This window comes from Rousettus aegyptiacus, unplaced genomic scaffold, assembly GCF_014176215.1.
Source record: "Rousettus aegyptiacus isolate mRouAeg1 unplaced genomic scaffold, mRouAeg1.p scaffold_m13_p_7, whole genome shotgun sequence".
Classification (NCBI taxonomy): domain Eukaryota; kingdom Metazoa; phylum Chordata; class Mammalia; order Chiroptera; family Pteropodidae; genus Rousettus; species Rousettus aegyptiacus.
The window spans coordinates 57,999,064-58,018,625 of record NW_023416310.1 but is presented as its reverse complement, the minus strand read 5'-3'; the positions used below and the strand labels follow the sequence as shown (position 1 = coordinate 58,018,625).

General features: G+C 35.1%; 1 protein-coding gene and 1 pseudogene across 7 annotated transcripts in view; one reads left to right on the top strand and one right to left on the bottom strand.

Moving 5' to 3' along the window:
- LOC107512345 (immunoglobulin kappa light chain-like) overlaps positions 1 to 19,562 on the bottom strand; it is a 69,377-nt gene that overhangs the window by 5,481 nt on the left and 44,334 nt on the right. For 2 of the 7 annotated variants that reach the window (XM_036224276.1, XM_036224275.1), the window contains exons 1-2: positions 16,648 to 16,749; positions 16,209 to 16,500 (exon numbers count right to left, since the gene is read on the bottom strand). The exons of 3 other annotated variants lie outside the window; for them this stretch is intronic. In XM_036224276.1, coding sequence (XP_036080169.1) covers positions 16,209 to 16,500; positions 16,648 to 16,696 — 341 coding nt within the window. In that variant the 5' untranslated portion in view covers positions 16,697 to 16,749. Of the gene's footprint in view, positions 1 to 16,205; positions 16,501 to 16,647; positions 16,751 to 19,562 lie in introns of those variants that run through there. 2 more of the 7 variants (XM_036224277.1, XM_036224274.1) reach the window with 2 other exon arrangements.
- LOC118606210 lies at positions 1,203 to 1,321 on the top strand (annotated as a pseudogene).

The following is a 19,562-nucleotide window of genomic DNA, read 5'->3' as shown; positions in this document are numbered from 1 at the left end:
TCTTTCTATCCTACTAGATCGTAAGCTGTTTGATGTTGTATTTGTCTTGTATTTGGAAGGCCCAGTCCAGTATCGTCACTTGGCAAAAGCTCAACAATCATTTGCAAAATCAACAGGAAAAAAAACCCAACAACGAAAAACTGAAAATCAATAATCCTGATCTATTTTTGATTTCGTTATTTGTTGTTGGGTTTTTTTTCCCATTAATTCTGCAAATGTTCATTGAGCATTGGCCAACTGAAGATACTGAACTGGGAAAGAAGTGAAGGGATTTAAAAGTACAAATTGATAGCTATAAAATAGTAATGGGAATGTAAAGTATAGCATAGGGAACGTAGTCAATAGTATAGTAATAATTATGCATAGTGCCAGGTGAGTACTAGAACAATTGGGGCGATCACTTCGTAAATTATATAAATGTCTAACCACTATACCATATACCTGAAACTATCATAAAATAATATAGAATGCCGACTATAATTGAAAAAAGGAAAAACTATATAAAACAGAACTGATAAATTATAATAGAGGACTAATACCACTGCAGTAGTAAATTTTAGAAGAAAAATTATAACTATAATTCTGAAGATTAGTGTTTCCTTAATTGTGCCACTGGGAACTTTGCTAGTTCCCTTGAATAGCAAAACCAATGGCAAATATCACCAGAGGGTGAGCAGTGGAATCCAGTTGGAGGTAAAGAGAAGAGAGAAATTGGCAAGTGGAAATTAACTGTGCAAAATAGTTGACTGAGGACATAGTCAACATGGATCCTAAAGAGGATGAAGAGTGATTTTTTTTTCTGCAGAGATACAAACAATACCAGTAATAGTTGGCATTTATCGAGCTTACAAAATGCCGGACATTATACATGGATCACCACATTTAATTATCCCCCTAAATCTAGAAACTAGAAGTTAATATTATCCCCTATTTTGTAGATGAAGAAACTTGAATGCAGAGAGGTTAAGGAACTTGCTTGTAGCAGTGACTGGCAGACCTTGAACTTGATTTAAACTTGAAGTTAATGCTTAATTGACCATGAGAGTAAAACCACCCAATGGAGGCAGCATGCATGGCAGGAAATGCTAGGGTAGTGGAAGGAAAAGGAAACTCCTCAGACTGTCCTAAGGTTAGAAATGAGTAGATGAGTGTGTTAGAATGTATATATAAGACTATTCAGTGACATTTAAAAGATAAAAAGTGTCTATGACCATGCCATCCTGAACAAACTTGATCCCATCTGATCTTGAAAACTAAGCAGAGTCAGGCCTGGTTAGTACTTGGATGAGAGACCACCTAGGAAGACCAGGTGCTGTAGGCATAATAAATAAAAAACTAAGGGATTGTAAACTGACAAGTTTCTTGCAATCTGTGAGGTCAACCAAGGGTTGCCTCACCAACAACAACAAAAAAAAGTGGAAAATAACAAATCTTTTTTGATGAGAATTTTATTAAACTAATTATGATAGAGTTTTGCAATGGAGCACCTAATAAGAGGACGAAGCAAGTTTCTATATAGTCACATGGAAAGTCTTCTAAAAATACAAGCCACTGAACAGTATGTATTGTATGACATTATGATTTCATTTTAATTGAATATGTATGGATATCAATGCAGGTTAATTCCTGAAGAAAATACAGCAAACTGTGCTCAGTAGTTATCTCCTTGGATTTCAGAGGTGTGTTGCTGTGGAAGGATTAGGAACAATGACACTTTCTCTTTCTGTATATTGTAGATTATTTGATTTTTAAAAATTCTGTGAATATATTAATTTTATGGTTTTCAGAAACAATAAAGTGATACCAATTTTGGTAAAAAGTAAATTTGAACATTTCTTTGTAGAATTTTCAATACTCATGTTCAATATATAATTTTTAAATGATATATACATGTGCATATGTTTTCTTTGCTGATTAAATACTTTTCTATAATTTTTAAATTGGGAGTGTAAAAAAGTGGTTCTGTATAGGAGGTACTCTTACAAATGCAAAAGATGTGGGGGTGATATGGAGCTGTATAGTGGGAATGAAAAGATGATATGGCTGTACAGGGATATAGGTTCCTAAGTGAATATATTTGAGATCTACTGTGAAAAGTCCAACAGAATGACTATTATAAAACAGCGTTGCTAGTAATAAAACATAATTAATATAAGAACCATTGTAGCAAAAACTATTTTATTGATTATACACAGTAGTGATTGATAAAAATTGTGATGTTAGTTGTGACATAAAAAGGATTACTAAGAAGTGGCTGTGATCCTTAATGTGTGTGTATTTTATTATCTCAAGGCAAAAGATGTCTCAGAAGCATCTGTGAGGCTCTGCCAAAAATTACCATTCTATAATGTCCATGATGGTCCTTGATAAGGTTCTTCAAACCTTGTAAAGAGCAAAATTTTGCCATTGACACAATTTTGTCCCTGATATACTGGGTAATTAACTCTATGTTACTAGTGAGGCAGACCTCTGCAAATAGGCCAATTATATCAAATAAAACATTGATAAGATAACTTATCAATAATTTCCAGGATGATTTATAGATGCATGTTCTCTGTCTCTCTGTCTCTCTGTCTCTCTGTCTCTCTCTTTCTCTCTCTCCACACCATAAGCAATTTAGAATTTCTTCTAAGAATCTAACTTTGCTGGGAGCCAAATGCAAGCAGCTTCAGTAGTGAGTTTGATGGGATGCTCCCACAAATTTTCTATTCCTATTACTCTTATACATTAAATTCAAGAACTTCTCAGACTATTTTATAGACACTGCCTTTCCTCAATAAATCAATCTTATCTTACCTGGATCTGGAATATATGTGTCTAATAATCCATCTTGAAGTCTGCGGTTCAATATTTTTCCAGCTCATCAATTATGGTAGAGTCCAAGGTGATTCTTTTTTACTTCATCTTGATTCCTCCTTAGGATTATAACATCTGTCATTTGTGCTTAAGGTGATATTCCACAAAGTGAGGAGAAAATTATTGAGCCCACATTGCTTAGAACCTTATCAATTTCTGGTCTTCTGGTACAAATGCCACAAATTGACATTTGTCCTGAATCTCCTTGCCCCATTAGCAGGGAAGGAGGAGGTCACTTGAGAAATCACTGCTTTCTTCCTGCTTTGGAACTGTGTTTCCATTCATCTATGAGGAAAGACATGTTGGGAGAAGCAAAGTCCTTTGCCCAATCATGTGCAAATGCATGTGCCATAAACACAATCCAAGATGTTAGTCTCACTCTGGAAAATGTAAACACTCAATTCGTTTTCAAGAGGAAATTAAGACTGCAAATATTTTTTGACTTCCTAGAGTGAATGAGAAAATGGCAGCAACTCTTTGAGGTAATTCATCATCTCTGGAGAGACTCAGCCCCCTGAAATGTACACATTGAGTATTGTGGTTTCTGGCTGGTTTTACACAAGTGATAAGCCCCTTCAGCTCTACCCTAGAGTTTCCTGCCCACCTTGTCTCTCTATTTAGCATCCAGCCCTGTGTCCTCTCTCATCCTACCATCATGGACAATTACTGTGATTGGGCTAGCTCTGAATCTATTTGGAAAACTGATACATTCAGGCTGGTTCTTCACAGTTTTCCCCTCTCTATTATCAAACTCCTCCGGGACACTCTAGTCTTCTCTGCTGGCCCAGCACGGAACACCTTGCCCATCACCCCTACCATCACCCTTTTCCCTTCCCTGGGCCTCGCAGTCTTACTTATCTTGAGAAAGGACTGGGCTCTAGACCTCTCCTGCCCACTGCCGATTACTGCTTCATGCGCTCAATGTGAATATCTGGATTCTATCTCAGAAGGATTTTGATCTCTCTCTGCTTTCTATTCCTACTAGCTTTTTTATTCAGCTTTATGAGTTGGTTAAGTTGGTTATCACTCAACCTAATATTTTACTGTTGTTAACTCCTGCTCTTGTGAGTTTATTTCTTTATTTTTTATTTTTTGCATTTTAAATATTTTTGTTTTTGCTTTTAAATGGGGGGTTTGTGATTGAATGGATGGATATGTTTACCCATTATCTTAACTTGGATCCTTCTTTAATTGGCTTATTTGTATTTTAAGTGGAGTTAAACGAGGCTGGTTACTGGCTCTCTCTCCCATTCTCATCTGTATACACATTAAGGAGAAAGAAGTACATATCATCCTTGTCCTTCTCAACTACCTCCCCCTACAAGTGTCCTGGCTGACATATAAAGTTCCAAATCTATGAGGGGAGAATAAGAAGAGGACAGGCCAATAGGAAAACAAGCAAACAAACAAAACTAAACAAAAACCCAATATATTGAAACAAAGAATAATTTGGACTTTTAAGCTGACTATAATAGATATATCTGCCACTTTCTTAAAATTCCCTTTGTAATGATAGAAGAAATCTAAAATGAGAATAAATTTATTTCATAGTTGGAAAATCATGAATGGTCTGATTAACAGAAAAAACTTTTTTGAGGAAAACCACCAAGGTTGGAATCGATAGAGCAACTGGAATTTGGAATCTTACCTTCCAATGCAAAAGTGGGACCTTGAAGCAGCCAGTAATGTTTTTTCCAAAATAGCCCTGGGAAAACCACACCTTAGAATTATCTGACACTGGGACCAGGAGTGAGCTGGGCAGGCAATGGAGAGTCAAATAACCCCGGGGCCACTCCACTGAGCTTGGTACTCACCCTTCAGGATATGTGAATAGTAACAGAAATAAAAAGGAATAAAGTTAACAGGCATTCACTCACCCTTCAGGATATGTGAATAGTAACAGAAATAAAAAGGGATAAAGTTAACAGGCATTCAATAAGAATGAAATAAAAATCTCCCAAGCCACTAGAAGAAATAAAAAAGGGGGGGAGAAAAATTCCACTAATCTAGCAAATTCAGGAAAAAGAAATAAAAAGTCAAGAGAAAAGTTCAATAATAGAAAGATAAAATAAGATGAAAAGACCAAGTCCAAATAGAATAGTCACAAACTATAATAAATGTTAAATTATTAAAAACTTGAAAATAGGGTGACTATTAACAAAAATAGATTCTCTCTTAGACCAAACTCTACTCAGGATCCTCTGAATTCTCTTCTTAACTAGGCCTTGACTTTTGAGCTTCTGCATTTATCTTCCATTGTCCAATTTTAGCAAGAATCTTGCTAAATTTATTTAACTGGAATTCCCCCTCCCAAATCACTGTTAATATCTAATTGGGTTTGTTATACTCCACAATCTTTCAGGTGACATCTGATCACCCTGGTCTGCCTTCAGCAAGAATCCTGTTAGGTCAGTTTAGCCAGAACCTCCCCTTAATTCTAATCTTTTGTTTTATCCATTCACTGACCACACCCTGCTCTTTGACTCTAAATCCCTTTTCCTTGTATTCAAAGTTGAGTCCAATCTCTCTTCCCCACTGAATAACCCCACTGCAGTTGTCCCCACACCTGTGGAAATGGTTCCGAATAAAGTCTGCCTTACCATTCTTTAACAAGTGTCATAAATAATCTATTCTTCAATAATATATGCCCTTTCAAGGTCGTTTGATCCACTAGAGAAATAAAGTTTGTTTGATATCTACTAAAAAATTTTTTTAAATTTATCTTACAGTTACAGTTGGCATGTAATATTGTTAGTTTTGAGTATATGATAAAGTGATTAGATATTTATATACCTTATGAAGTTGTCACTCCAATAAGTCTAGTACCCATCTGATACCATACATATTATTACAATATTATTGACTACATTCCCCATGCTATACTTTACATCTCCATACTTTTTTTTATAACTGGAAATTTGTACTTCTTAATTCCTTTCATCTTTTTTACCTATCCATTGTATCCAATTTCATTGTATATATGTACCACCACTTCTTCTTTATCAGTTTGTCTATAGATAGACACTTCGGCTGCTTTCATATTTTAGTTATTATAAATAATGCTACAATGAACACAGAGGTACATATATCTTTTTGAATTAGTGTTTTAAATTTCTTTTGATAAATACCTAGAAGTGCAATTGCTGGGTTATATGGTAATTTTGTTTTTAATTTTTTAAAAATTTATTTATGTAAATTAGTTTCAAGTATACAGTACATTGGTTAGACATCTATATAGTTCATAAAATGATTTCTCCAATTGCTCCCTCCCTCTCCTGGCCCTCTACCTAGTCATCATATTAATGCTAACTGCATTCTCTCTGCTGTACTTCCCATCCCCGTGACCAACTATCAACTATTAATTTATACTTCTTTAACCCTTCACCCCATTCTTCCAGCCCCACAAACCCCTCCTCTCTGTCCGTCACCAAATTGTCCACTATATTTGTGAGTCTGTTTTTGACTAGTTTGTTCTTTTTGTTCCTTAGATTTCTCATGTAAGTGAAATCATATGGTATTTATCTTTCTCTGACTTATTTCACTCAGCATAATAACCTCTAGGTCCATTCATGTTGTTGCAAATGGTTGGATTTCATTTTATTTTTTAATGGCTGAGTAATATTCCATTGTATATATGAACCATAATTTCTTTATCCAATCATCTGATGATGGGCATTTAGGTTGCTTCCATATCTTGGCTATTATAAATTGTACTGCCATAAATATTGGAGTGCATAGATCTTTATGAATTATTGTTTTGGTTTTCTTTGGATACATACCTAGAAGAGTAATTGCTGGGTCAAAAGGTATATCCATTTTTCATTTTTTGAGAAAACTCCATACTATTTTCCACAGTGGCTGTACCAGTTTGCAATCCCACCAACAATGTATGAGGGTTCCCTTTTCTCCGCATCTTCTCCAGCACTTGCTTTTTGATTTATCGATGATAGCCATACTAACAAGTGTGAGGTAACATCTCATTGTGGTTTTAATTTACATTTCTCTGATGATTAGCGACCTTTAGCACCTTTTCATATGTCTATTAGCCATCTGTATTCCCTCTTTAGAGAAATACCTGTTCAGGTCTTTTGCCCATTTTTTAATTGGATTGTCTGTTTTTTTGTTGTTGAGTTGTATAAGTTTTTTATATATTTTGGATATTAGCCCCTTATCAGATGTATCATTGGTGAATATCTTCTTCCAAACAGTTGGTTGTCTTTTTGTTTTGTTGTTTCCTTTGCTGTACAAAACATTTTTAGTTTGATGTAGTCCCATTTCTTTATTTTTTCTTTTGTTTCCCTTGCCTGAGGAATACATCTAAAGAGAAATTACTGTTAGTAATATTAGAGAGTTTACTACCTATGTTTTTCTTCTAGAAGTTTTATGGTTTCAGGTCTTACATTTAAGTCTTTAATCCATTTTGAGTCTATTCTTGTATACAGTGTAAGAAGGTGGTTCAGCTTCTTTTTTTTGCATACATCTGTCCAATTTTACTGACGCCATTTATTGAAGAGACTGTCTTTACCCCATTGTATATTCTTAGCCTTTGTCATATATCGAGTGTATAGATGTGGATTTATTTCTGGACTCTCTATTCTGTTTCATTGATCAATGTATCTGTTTTTATGCCAGTATCATGTTGTTTTGATTACCGTAGCCTTGTAGTATAGTTTGATATCAGGTAGTGTGATACCTCCAACTTTGTTCTTCTTTCTCAAGGTTGCTGTAGCTATTCAGGTTTTTTTATGGCTCCATATAAATTTTAGGATTATTTGTTCTAACTCTCTGAAAAATTCAATTGGTATTTTGATAGGGATTGCATTGAATCTATAGATTGCTTTGTGTAGTATGGCCATATTAATGATGTTGATTCTTCCTACCCATGAACACTGTATATGCTTCGATTTATTTATATCTTCTTCAATTCTTTTTTTCAATGACTTATAATCTTCTGAAATAGGTCTTTTATCTTCTTGATTAATTTGATTCTCAGATATTTTATAGTTTTTAATGCAATTGTAAATGAGATTGTTTTATTAATTTCTGTTTCTGAAAGTTCATCATTGGTTTATAAAAATGCCACTTTCTTCTGAATATTTATTTTGTAACCTGTTACTTTACTGAATTCATTGATCAGTTCTAACAGTTTTTTTTTTTTGGTGGAATCCTTAGGGTTATTTCTATATAGTACCGTGTCATTGGCAAATAACAAGAGTTTTACTTCTTCCTTTCCAATTCAGATGCCTTTTATTTCTCTTTCTTGTTTAATTGCTGTGGGTAAGACTTCCAATCCAATGTTAAAGAGGAGTGGTGAAATTGGCATCCTTGTCTTGTTCCTGACCTTAAGGAAAAATCTTTTAGCCTTTCCCCATTGAGTATGATGTTAGCTGTTGGTTTGTCATATATGGCCTTTGTTATGTTGAGATATGTTCCCCTTATTCCCACTTTGCTGAGAGTTTCGATCATAAATGGATGCTGGATTTTGTCAAATGCTTTTTCTGCATCTATTGATATGGTCATATGATTTTTATCTTTTGATTTGTTAATACGGTGTATCACAGTAATTGCTTTGCAGATATTGAACCAAGCTTGCATCCCAGCAATAAATCCAACTTGATCGTGGTGTATGATACTTTTAATGTATTACTGAACTCGATTTGCTAATATTTTGTTGAGGATTTTTGCATAGATGTTCATAGAGATATCAGCCTATTGTTTTCTTTTTTGTAATGTCTTTGATTGGTTTTAGAATCAAGGTAATGGTGGCCTCATAAAAGGAGTTAGAGATCTTTCCCTCTTCTTGAATTTTTTGGAATAGTTTGAGAAGAATAGGTGATAATTTTTCTTTGAATATTTGGTAAAATTTGCCTATGTACCCATCTAGTCCAGGATTTCTGGTTTTTTTGAGAGATTTTTGATTACTGATTCTGTTTCACTGGTGGTAATCAGTTGGTTCAGACTTTCTGTTTCTTTTTAACTCAGTCTTGGGAGATTGTATGTTTCTAGCAGTGTGCCCATTTCTTCCAGATTGTCCAATTTGTTGGCATATAAATGCTTGTAGTATTTTCTTATGATCCATTGTATTTCTGTGGAGTCCGTGGTTATTTCTCCTCTTTCGTTTCTGATTTTATTTATTTGAGTCTTCTCTCTTTTTTCCTTGATGAGTCTGGCTAAAGATCTGTCAGTTTTGTTTATCCTTTCAAAGAACCAGCTCTTGGTTTCATTAATTTTTTGTATCGTTTTTCTAGACTGTATTTCATTTATTTCCACTCTGACCTTTATTATTTTCTTCCTTCTATTCATTTTGTTTGGGCTTTGTTTGCTGTTCTTTTTCTAGTTCTTTTAATTGTAAGGTTATATTGTTTATTTGAGCTTTTTCTTGTTTTTTGAGGTAGGCCTGTATTGCTATAAATTTCCCTCTTAAGACCACTTTCACTTGTCTCATAAATTTTGAGTTGTTCTGTTTTCATTTTCATTTGTCTCTAGGAATCTTTTGATTTCTTCCTTTCACTAATAACCCATTTATTGTTTAGTAGCATGTTATTTTCCCTCCATGTGTTTGCATATTTTCCAGTTTTTTTCTTGTAGTTGATATCTAGTCTCATACCACTGTGATGAAAGAAGATGGTTGATGATTTCAATCTTCTTAAATTTATTGAGACTTGATTTATGGACTAACATGTGGTCTATCCTTGAAAATGTTCCATGTGCACTTGAGAAGACTGTATATTTTTCTGCTTTGGGGTAAAATGCTCTGACAATATCTATTAAATCCATCTGGTGTAGTGTGTCTTTTAGGCCCATTGTTTCTTTGATGATCTGTCCCTTGGTGTCAGTGGGATGTTACAGTATCCTGCTATGAGTATATTACTATTGATCTCTTCTTTAATGTCAGTCAATAATTGCTTTATGTATGTAGGGCTTCTATGTCAAGTGGATATATGTTTACTAGGTTTATGTCCTCTTGATATATTGATCCCTTTATCCTTATGTAATGCCCTTCTTTGTTTCTTATTATAGCCCTTGTTTTAAAGTCTATTTTATCTGATATAAGTACTGCTTTACTTTCAGTCTGTGAGTGTCATTTGATCTGAAGGGGACCTCTTGTAGACAGCATATGCATGGGTCTTGTTTTCTTATCCATTCGGTTACCCTGTGTATTTTGATTGGAGCATTTAATCTGTTTACATTTAAAGTGATTACTGATAGATACATTGTTACTGTCATTTTATTATTCATATTTGTTATTTAATTTCTTTTTTACTCCTTCTGTTTTTACAGAATCCCTTTAACATTTCTTGTAATGCTGGCTTGATGGTGATGAATTCCTTAAGCTTTTTCCTGTCTAGGAAGCTCTTTATCTCACCTTCCATTTTAGTCAAAACCCTTGCTGGGTAGAGTATTTGTGGTTGTAGATTCTTGTTTTTCATAACTTTGAATATTTCTTGCCATTTCTATTGAAAAGTTAGCAGCCATTCTTATGGAGGTATACTTATAAGTAACTTTCTCTTGCTGCTTTTAAGATTCTCTCTTTGTCTTTGACCTTTGGCATTTTGATTATGATGTGTCTTGGTGTAGGTCTGCTTGAATTCCTCTTGTTTGGGATTCTTTGTGCTTCCTGAACTCGTATGTCTAATTCCTTTGCCAAGTTAGGGATTTTTTCTATCATTATTTCTTCAAAATAGATTCTTAATCACTTGCTCTCTCTCTTCCTCTTCATGTACTCCTATGATCTAGATATTTTTTAAACTTCATGTTGTCCCAGAGGTCTCTTAAACTATCCTCATTTTTTAAATTCTTTTTTCTTTTTGTTGTTCTGATTGGGTGTATTTTGCTACTTTGTCTTCTGATTCACTGATTCGATCTTCTGCTTTGTCCAATATACTCTTGAATCCTTCTACTGTATTCTTCATTTCAGTTATTGTATTCCTCATTTCTGTCTGGTTCTCTTTTTTATGGTTTCTATGTCCTTTTTTTATGCTTACTGTCTCTCTGTTGAGGTTCTCATTGTACTCATCTATTGTCTCCATAAATTCATCGAGCATCCTTATAACCATTATTTTGAACTCTGTCTCTGGTAAGTTGCTTGCCCCCACTTCATTTAGCTTATTTTCTGGAGTTTCCCCTGTTGTTTCATTTGTGGCATATTTCTTTGTTTTCTCATTTTATTAGCCTCTCTGTGTTCATTTTTATGTGTCAAGAATATTTGTTGTGTACTTCAACCTTGGCCAGATGACCTAATGTGGAAGGTGTCCTATGTGGCCCAGTGAAACACTCTCCCTGATTCCTTATGCCAGGGGCTCCGGACATGATATTTATGTAGGTTCTGTGTGATCTTCTGTTGTTGACAAGATTTATTGTTTTTAGTAGATTAGTGGATGGGATTAATGCTCAGACTGACTAATTTTGAGAATTGGCTGCACCCATAGGGTAAGAGTTGTTGTGTGGGGGCTGATCCCACTGACTCGGATTTGCCCTAGCAGGCTTGTGTACTTGTTGCAATCACTCTTTGTGTGTATCACAAATGGTTCTAGTCGGGAGTTGCTCTGTTGTGGTCTGGTGCCAGCCTCCAGATGTATTGATTTTGTGGCCCCTTGGGAGGGACCAAGGTCAGCCACTGCCTTTGATTGCTCAGGGCTACCCAGTGTGAACTACAAAGTGATCTGCAGATGGTTGTTGCCTATGCTGGATTGGCTTCAATGTGGCTCCTTTACATTATCAGATGTAGGTGTTATGATCAGCTGGACTAAAGGTGATTCTCCATATTGATCATTTTGTAATTTGGTTGTAGTTTCAATGTGGGCTCGCGAGGAGACGAACCCTGCTTTTACCTAGTCTGCTATTTTTAATTTTTTGAGGAACCACCATACTGTTTTCTATAGTGGCTGCACCAATTTGCAGTCCCACTGATAGTGCATTTTCTCTTCTTCACGTTCTTGTCAACACTTGTTATTTATTGATTTATTGACGATAGCCATTCTGACAGGTGTGAGGTGATATCTCATTGTGGTTTTAAAATGTATTTCCATCATCCATAAGAAGAGATGAAATACTGCCATTTGCAACAACATGGATGGACCTCAAGATAATCATGCTAAGCGAAACAAGTCAGACAGAAAAAGTTGAAAATCACATGATATCACAGGACAAACAAACAGAGACTCATGGTCATAGACAATAGACTAGTGCTTACCAGAGGGTAGTGGGGAAAGGGAAGGAGGGTGGTAGATGGGGTAAAGGGGAGCAAATATGTAGCAACAGAAAGAAATCTAACAATCTAACTATAGGAGGTGAACACACAGCGTAACGGTATATATGCCTTATTATTAAAGTGTACAGCTGAAACTTATAGGATTTTGTTAACCAGTGTCACCATAAAAAATAATAAAAATAAAAAAAATAAAAATGAAATGTATTTCTGTGATGATCAGTGATGATGAGCATATTTTTACATGTCTATTGGCCACCTGTATGTTCTCTTTGAATAAATGTCTATTCGGGTGGTCTGTACATTTTTAAAGCAATTTTTTTTTTTTTTTGGTGTTTGCCGTGTCCAGCAAGTGGTAAACCCTGCCACATCCAGCACAGCCCTGGAAAATAATCCTGAGTGGGAATGGTGGGAGATTGAGAAAAGAAAGAAGACGGAAAGCTGGGATCAGGAGGCCCACTATCTACTGATGATGGTGTAGAGAGCGATTTTATTTTTGCAAGTTGTTTTTATACAAAAGCATACATTTGCTGGATAGAATAAGATTATTTCCACCCAGCCTACACATCCTGCTATAATCATTTGCATTCCCATAGATTATCCCCATTCTTAGGAGGGTTCTAGAGGTGAGTCAACCCTTGGTTGACCGCACAGATTGCAAGGACCTTGTCAGCTTGCAACCTGCTCTCCACAGGTGTTAAGTTACATGAGTTCCTAATATATTTTGAATAGTAACCTTTTATTGAATGTTCATTGAGAATATATTATCAACTGGATGTGGTAAGATTTATCACTTGCTGGACACGGCAAACGCCAAAAGAAAAAAAAAGTCTGATTTAAAAATGGACAGAGCGCCTGAATAGATATTTCTTCAAAGAGAACATACAGATGGCCAATAGACATGTAAAAATATGCTCTTTCAGTAGGATGTCTTTTTGTTTTGTTGATGGTTTCCTTTGCTGTGAAAAACTTTTTTGGTTTCATGTAATGTTATTTATTTTTTCTTTTGTTTCTCTTGCCCAAGGAGACATAACCCCCCAAAAATATTATTAAGAGCCATGCCAAAGACTTTACTGCCTATATTTTCTTCTCAGAGTTTTATGGTTTTTGGTCTTACATTTTAATCTTTAATTAATTTTGTTTATTCTCATATGTAGTGTAAGAAGGAGATTCAATTTCATTCTTTTGCATGCGTCTGTCCAGTTTTCCCAACACCATTTATTGAAGAGACTTCTTTAACGTATCGTATATTCTTTTCTCCTTCATCATAGATTAAATGACTATATAAGCATGGGTTTATTTCTGGGCCCTCTATTCTGTTCCATTGATCTATGTGTCTATTTTTTTATGCCAGTACTATGTGTTTTGATTACTATAGCCTTGTAGCGTAGTTTAATATCAGATAGTATGATACCTTCAACTTCGTTCTTCTTTCTCAAGATTGCCATGGCTATTTGGGGTCTTTTATGGTTTCATATAAATTTTAGTATTCAAGTGCTGTGGAAAATGCCATTGGTATTTTGGTAGGGATTGCATTGAATCTATAGATTGTCGTGGGTAGTATGGGCATTTTAATAATGCTAATTCTTCCTATCTGTGAGTACAGTATAGCCTTCCATTTATTTCTATCTTTTTCAGTTTCCTTCTTCAATGTCTTATAGTTTTCTGGATACAGGTCTTTTACTTCCTTGTTTAAATTATTCCTAGTTATTTTATTCTTTTGATTCAATTGCAAATGAATTGTTTTCTTAATTTCACTTTCTGATAGTTTGTTTGTTATTTGTATATAAAGATATTAAAAAATATTCAACTTATTTTAAATATTAATTTTGTACCCTGCTACTTTACTAAATTCATTTATTTGTTGCAATTGTTTTTTTGATTGAGTCTTTAGGGTTCTTTCTGTATGGTATTATGTCATCTTCAAATAATGACAGTTTTACTTCTTCTTTTCTAATTTGGATGTGTTTTATTTATTTTTCTTGTCTCATTGCTGTGGTTATGTTGTCTATTACTATGTTAAACAAAAGTGGTGAAAGTGGACATCTTTGTCTTGTTCCTGATCTTAAGGAAAAGTTTTCAGTTTTTCACCATTGAGAATGATTTTAGCTGTGGGTTTGTCATATATGGCCTTTATGATGTTGAGGAATGTTCTCTTTATACCCACTTTGCTGAGAGTTTTTATCAGAAATGGATGCTGATTTATCAAATACTTTTTTGTACATGTATATGATTATATGATTTTTATTCTTCATTTTGTTTATGTGGTGTATCACGTTAATTACTTTGCAGATAATGAACCAAGCTTGCATCAAAGGAATAAATCCCACTTGACTATGGTGTGTGATCTTTTTAATGTATTGCTGAATTCAGTTTGCTAATATTTTGTTAGGATTTTTGCATCTATATTCATCAGTGATATTGGTCTATAATTTTATTTTTTTGTAATATCTTTATCTGGCCTTGTAAAATGAGCTTGGGATCCTTCTCTTCTCTTCAGTTTTTTGCAATAGCTGGAGAAAAAGGTACTAATTTATTGAATGTTTGGTAAAACTCACCTGTGAAGCCATTTGGTCCAGAACTTTTCTTTTTGGGGAATTTTTTGATTACTAATTCAATTTTGTTAGTAGTTATTGTTTGTTCAAATTTACTGTTGCTTCCTGATTTAGTCTTGGAACATTGTATGTTTCTAGGAATTTACTCATCTTTTCTAGGTTGTCTAATTCATTGGCATATAATTGTTTCTAGTATTTTTTATATATATATATATTCCTTTGTCTTTCTGTGGTGCAGGTTGTCACTTCTCTTTCATTTCCGATTTTATTTATTTGAGCTCTCTTTTTTTCTTGATCAGTCTGGTTAAAGGTTTATTAATTTTGTATGTCTTTTATCAGTTTCATTGATCTTTTCTATTGTTTTTAGACTCAAGTTTGTTTCTTTTTGCTTATATTTTTCCTATTTATTTCCTTCTACTTAATTTGGACTTTGTTTCTTCTTATTTTTCTTATTATTTTTTAGTTCCTTTAAATGTAATGTTAGATTGCTCACATGAGATTTTTCTTGTTCCTTTAGGTAGACCTGTATTGCTATAAATTTCCCTCTTAGAACTGCCTTGGCTGTGTCCCATTGATTTTGGGTGGTTGTATTGTTCTTTTTATTTGTCTTACATCATGTTTCGATTTCTACCTGACCTCGTTATTAACCCATTCACTGTTTAGTATCATCTTATTTAGCCTCTATGTGTTTGCGAGATTTTCAATTTTCTTCTTATAATTGATTTACAGTTTTATAGCATTGTGGTTAGAGAAGATGCTTGATACGATTTAAATCTTAAGTTTATTGAGACTTGTTCTGTGGGCTCAAATATTGTCTATCCTGGAGAATGTCCCATGTTCACTTGAAAAAGTATATACTCTGCTGTTATGGAGTGAAATGACTTATAAATATAAATTAAGTCCATATGGTCTGATGTGTCATTTAAGGCCACTGTTTCCTGGTTGATTTTTTGTCTAGATGATCTATTCATTGATGTCAATAGGGTTTTTAAGTTCCCTACTGTTACTGTATTACTGTTGATCCCTCCCTTTATGTCTATTAATATTTGCTTTATATATTTGGGGCTCTTACATTGAGTGTGCAGATGTTTCCAAGAATTATACTTTCACTGAATTTGTCCCTTTATTGTTATGCTATGCCCTTCTTTGTCTCTTGTTACAGCCCTTTTTTTGAAGTCTACTTTGTTAGATTGCTACTTCAGCTTTTTTTTTTTTCTTATGGCTGAGTAATACTCCATTATTTTGGAACCTAAGCTGGATCCAACATTGTCCTTGGTTTTTCTTGGAGGTAGACATGATAGATGTGGCAAAAGACAGGGACATGATCAGGTGAATTTATTTCCACTTCAAAGTAAGGTCATTGGCAAAGCTGGTCAAAGTGATCGAAGGTTGTTATAGTCTTATCATAACAAGTATGTCAGACAGAAAATACAGAAACAGAAAAAGGAAGTGGGTATATATATGCATGGAGAAACTTTATAAATACCAGGGGTCATCCAGTTCCATATACTGAACATTTTCAGTAGCAGCTGAGATAGTTCCACTGAAGGCATTTGGGGGGTTTTGTAAAAAAGTATATCACTGTGAGTGGGAAGGCATCATCTTGTTGACAGAAATAATATGCAACATCCTCAGGTTCCATGTTATTGATTGTCAGGGTAAAATCTATTCCATACCCACTGCCACTGAACCGGGATGGAACCCCAGAATGACGAGTAGTGGCTTCTCTAATAAGGAGCTTGGGAGCTTCCGGTTTCTGTTGATACCAGTTCATGTCATCATCGATGTCTTGACTGGCTTTGCAGGTGATGGTGACTTTGTCTCCCAGAGCCACTGACAAAAGTGCTGGAGACTGTGTAACTATTATTTCTGTCCTGCTACCTGTTTGGGAAAGAAAATAGGAAAAATAAATCAAAAGCAGCAGGTTTGAAGAAAATGACAAAAAATCAATGTCTTATGAAGATCTAACATTTTTGTTGAGATTTAGAGGACTAAAATGCCTCAGAAAGTTGGAAATATTTCTCTTACCAGAAATCCAAAGAAGCAAGAAGCTGAAGAGTTGCACCTGGAAACCCATAGCCTCAAACTAACTTTCCGGTATAGTTAGTATCCTCATTAGCTGGATAACATACATTATATAGCCTCAGAGATTTTAAGGGGGTTGCATCTGGGAAAAATATGCAAATTATATGGTATGTGGCAGTGGGATGGAGAGGCAGTGTTTAAAAGGCACAGTGTGAAATTTCATGCATGAGCTGTACATGTGTTATTTTTATAGCGTTGCTTACTCTTAAAAGGATTCTAACTAAAACTTGAACACCTGGGCAACTGTCATCTTTCTCTTCCTTTGCTTTTCTGCACCCAAACTTTTTATTATTCTGTGGGATTCACATTACACCTTCCACTACTCTGTTGCTAAATAAGCTGCTCCTGTTAGATACCATGGCAATATTTCTGACATCAGCAACCATTGCCTCTTTCTGTGTTCCACATTCAGCACCCTATTCTAATTACTTCACTTGTGGTTGAATACAAGATTCAGAGAGGTGTCTCTTTAGAACTGTTTCCAACTGCACACTTGGCTTTATCAATCTTCAGCTTTATTTTCTAATATTTATACACAGTTATACTGAATTATAATTTCTTCACACTAGGACTTATTTTCACATTTGACATTTTTACTTTCCTTTATTTTGACTAAAGTGAATTCATGTTTTCTCAATGGTACAGGGTAGAATTTAAAATAATTTTCTTTGTATATCATAAATTTATATTTTTTAAAACATGCAGGATTCGAGAGTGGAAACTTGAGAATTGCAACTAATTAGTAGAGTAAAAGAGATAAAGGATGAGAAGTGGAATTGCTACAATAATTTTGAAAATAAATTAAGATAACACTCTTCCTTTTCCTTAGAAATAAAATTACGCTTACCTGATTTCATTCCCCTAGAAAGGGATGAGAATAATGGAGATGAAGTATTCCTTGTTGATGAAACAGAGCATTCACAAGTTTAGAAGATTCAATTTTATACATGTCTGGTACATATCGCTGAAAAACAGGGCAAGCTACATAATTTTGGGACCCCAGTGAAATAATTACATGACAGTAAAGAATGAAATATGGCAGAAGTAATAGAATGTCACATCAGGTATTAAGTTATCAAAGCCTATGGCTTCTGTCTTGGACATTTTCTTTCTCTGTCTTTTGGATCACTATCCCTAGGACAAGACAGCTTGCCATATGATGGGGTTGCTCTATAATAAGAGAATGAAGCTTTCCATCAACCATATAAGTGAAGATGAAGTGTGTCTTTCCCAACCAGTACAACTTGTTGATAAGACCACAGCTTTGGCCAGCAGTGATTGTAAACTCATGAAGGGGTTTGAGCCAGAGTCACTCAACTAATCTGTGCCCAGGTTCTTGCAGAATCTGTGACATATAAATGTTTGTTGCCTTAAGCGTTTAATTTTGGGTGCCTAGTTACATATCAATTGATACCTAATACAGATTTTGGTAACTGAAAATGGGCTGTTTGGATTGAGGGGGACAGAGTGATTACAGAATGAAGAGATAATTTGGAGCCTAGATTTTTACAGGTAGGGAGCAGCCTGAAAAGTACTACTCAGCTGCAAATCCTTGTTACTTTTTATAAAAAAACTAAGAGTAACCCAGAAGGCAGAACCAAAAGATGAGCCAAAATCTGCAGCAAATTATTCCTAGGACTTGAGACCTAAAATCAAGCAACTTCCAATATCTGCCCAGCTGGATTTCATTATTGCTTTGGGCCAGACAGTCCTTGGCACCACCCATTTCCCCACTTTCTGAACAGGAACAACCATAAAGTTATAATATGCCTATCTTAATTGTATGTTGAGTGTGTATAGGAAGGTATCTTTTGTCTTTTCTTTCATATGCCTATAAATTGAGAAGAAATGTACTTGGGGATCTGTGCTTCAGGAATTGCACCTGAGGAGACACATCTGCATCTAGATCTGATTTAGGTGAAGATATTCTGGACTTTGAGCTGATGCTATCATGAGATGAGACTTTTAGGGATCTTGGGAATGTGTAAGTGTGTTTTGTGTGAAAGGATGTGAATCACTAGGGGCCATAGGTCAGTTTTATATGAGTTGCAAGTGAATCACTAGCTTCATTGTATGTTCTTTAGGAAAGATTTCCCAATATTATTTTTATAGCATATTAATTTACTTTTTTATAACATTCGGGATGACAAAAGAGTATATCAATTTAGATACCACAAAGTATCTTCTTTTGATCATATAATAACTTATCTGGCTATAACAGGAAACTCTGAGTAACCCAGTACTCTGATTTGGAGTAAAGGGACCGACCTTTATACTCTTGCACTGCATAATTATTGGTTATTTCCTTTCCTGGAAAAGAAGTGTGACCTTGTGCTAGGTAGTTTTCTTCAGCCAGGGCCATCCCCTTGGAGGGCTGACAGCAAGTTCAAGACATGTTGTGCTATGCATAAAGTCACTTACTAGCAAGCAGAAACAAAAAGAACATCAAATCTGTTTCTCTCTCTCTCTCTCTCTCTCTCTCTCTCTCTCTCTCACACACACACACACACACACACACACACACACACTGATTAACTCGTCTTCAGTAAGTTGCTTGTGACACTATGCAGTGGTGAGGAGTCACTTACCCCCCAAAAAGGAGCCAATCAAGAGCCTCAAAATCTACATAGTAGTGAAGAAGAAACTCTGGTCATCCACCTACTGGGACTTCCCAGTGGTGCAGGAGATCGAGAAACATGAGAAGTGGTACCTGACCTGTGACCCAAGATGGATCTCTAAGAGTGGTATGCCACCTTTGTGCAGCACGAAACTCCGGGACCTCAGGAGTGTCCTGGGTGATACTTGAGGTCCGCCGCGGCATCATGTGATTGACCCCCCTGCCTGACAGTTAGAATGAG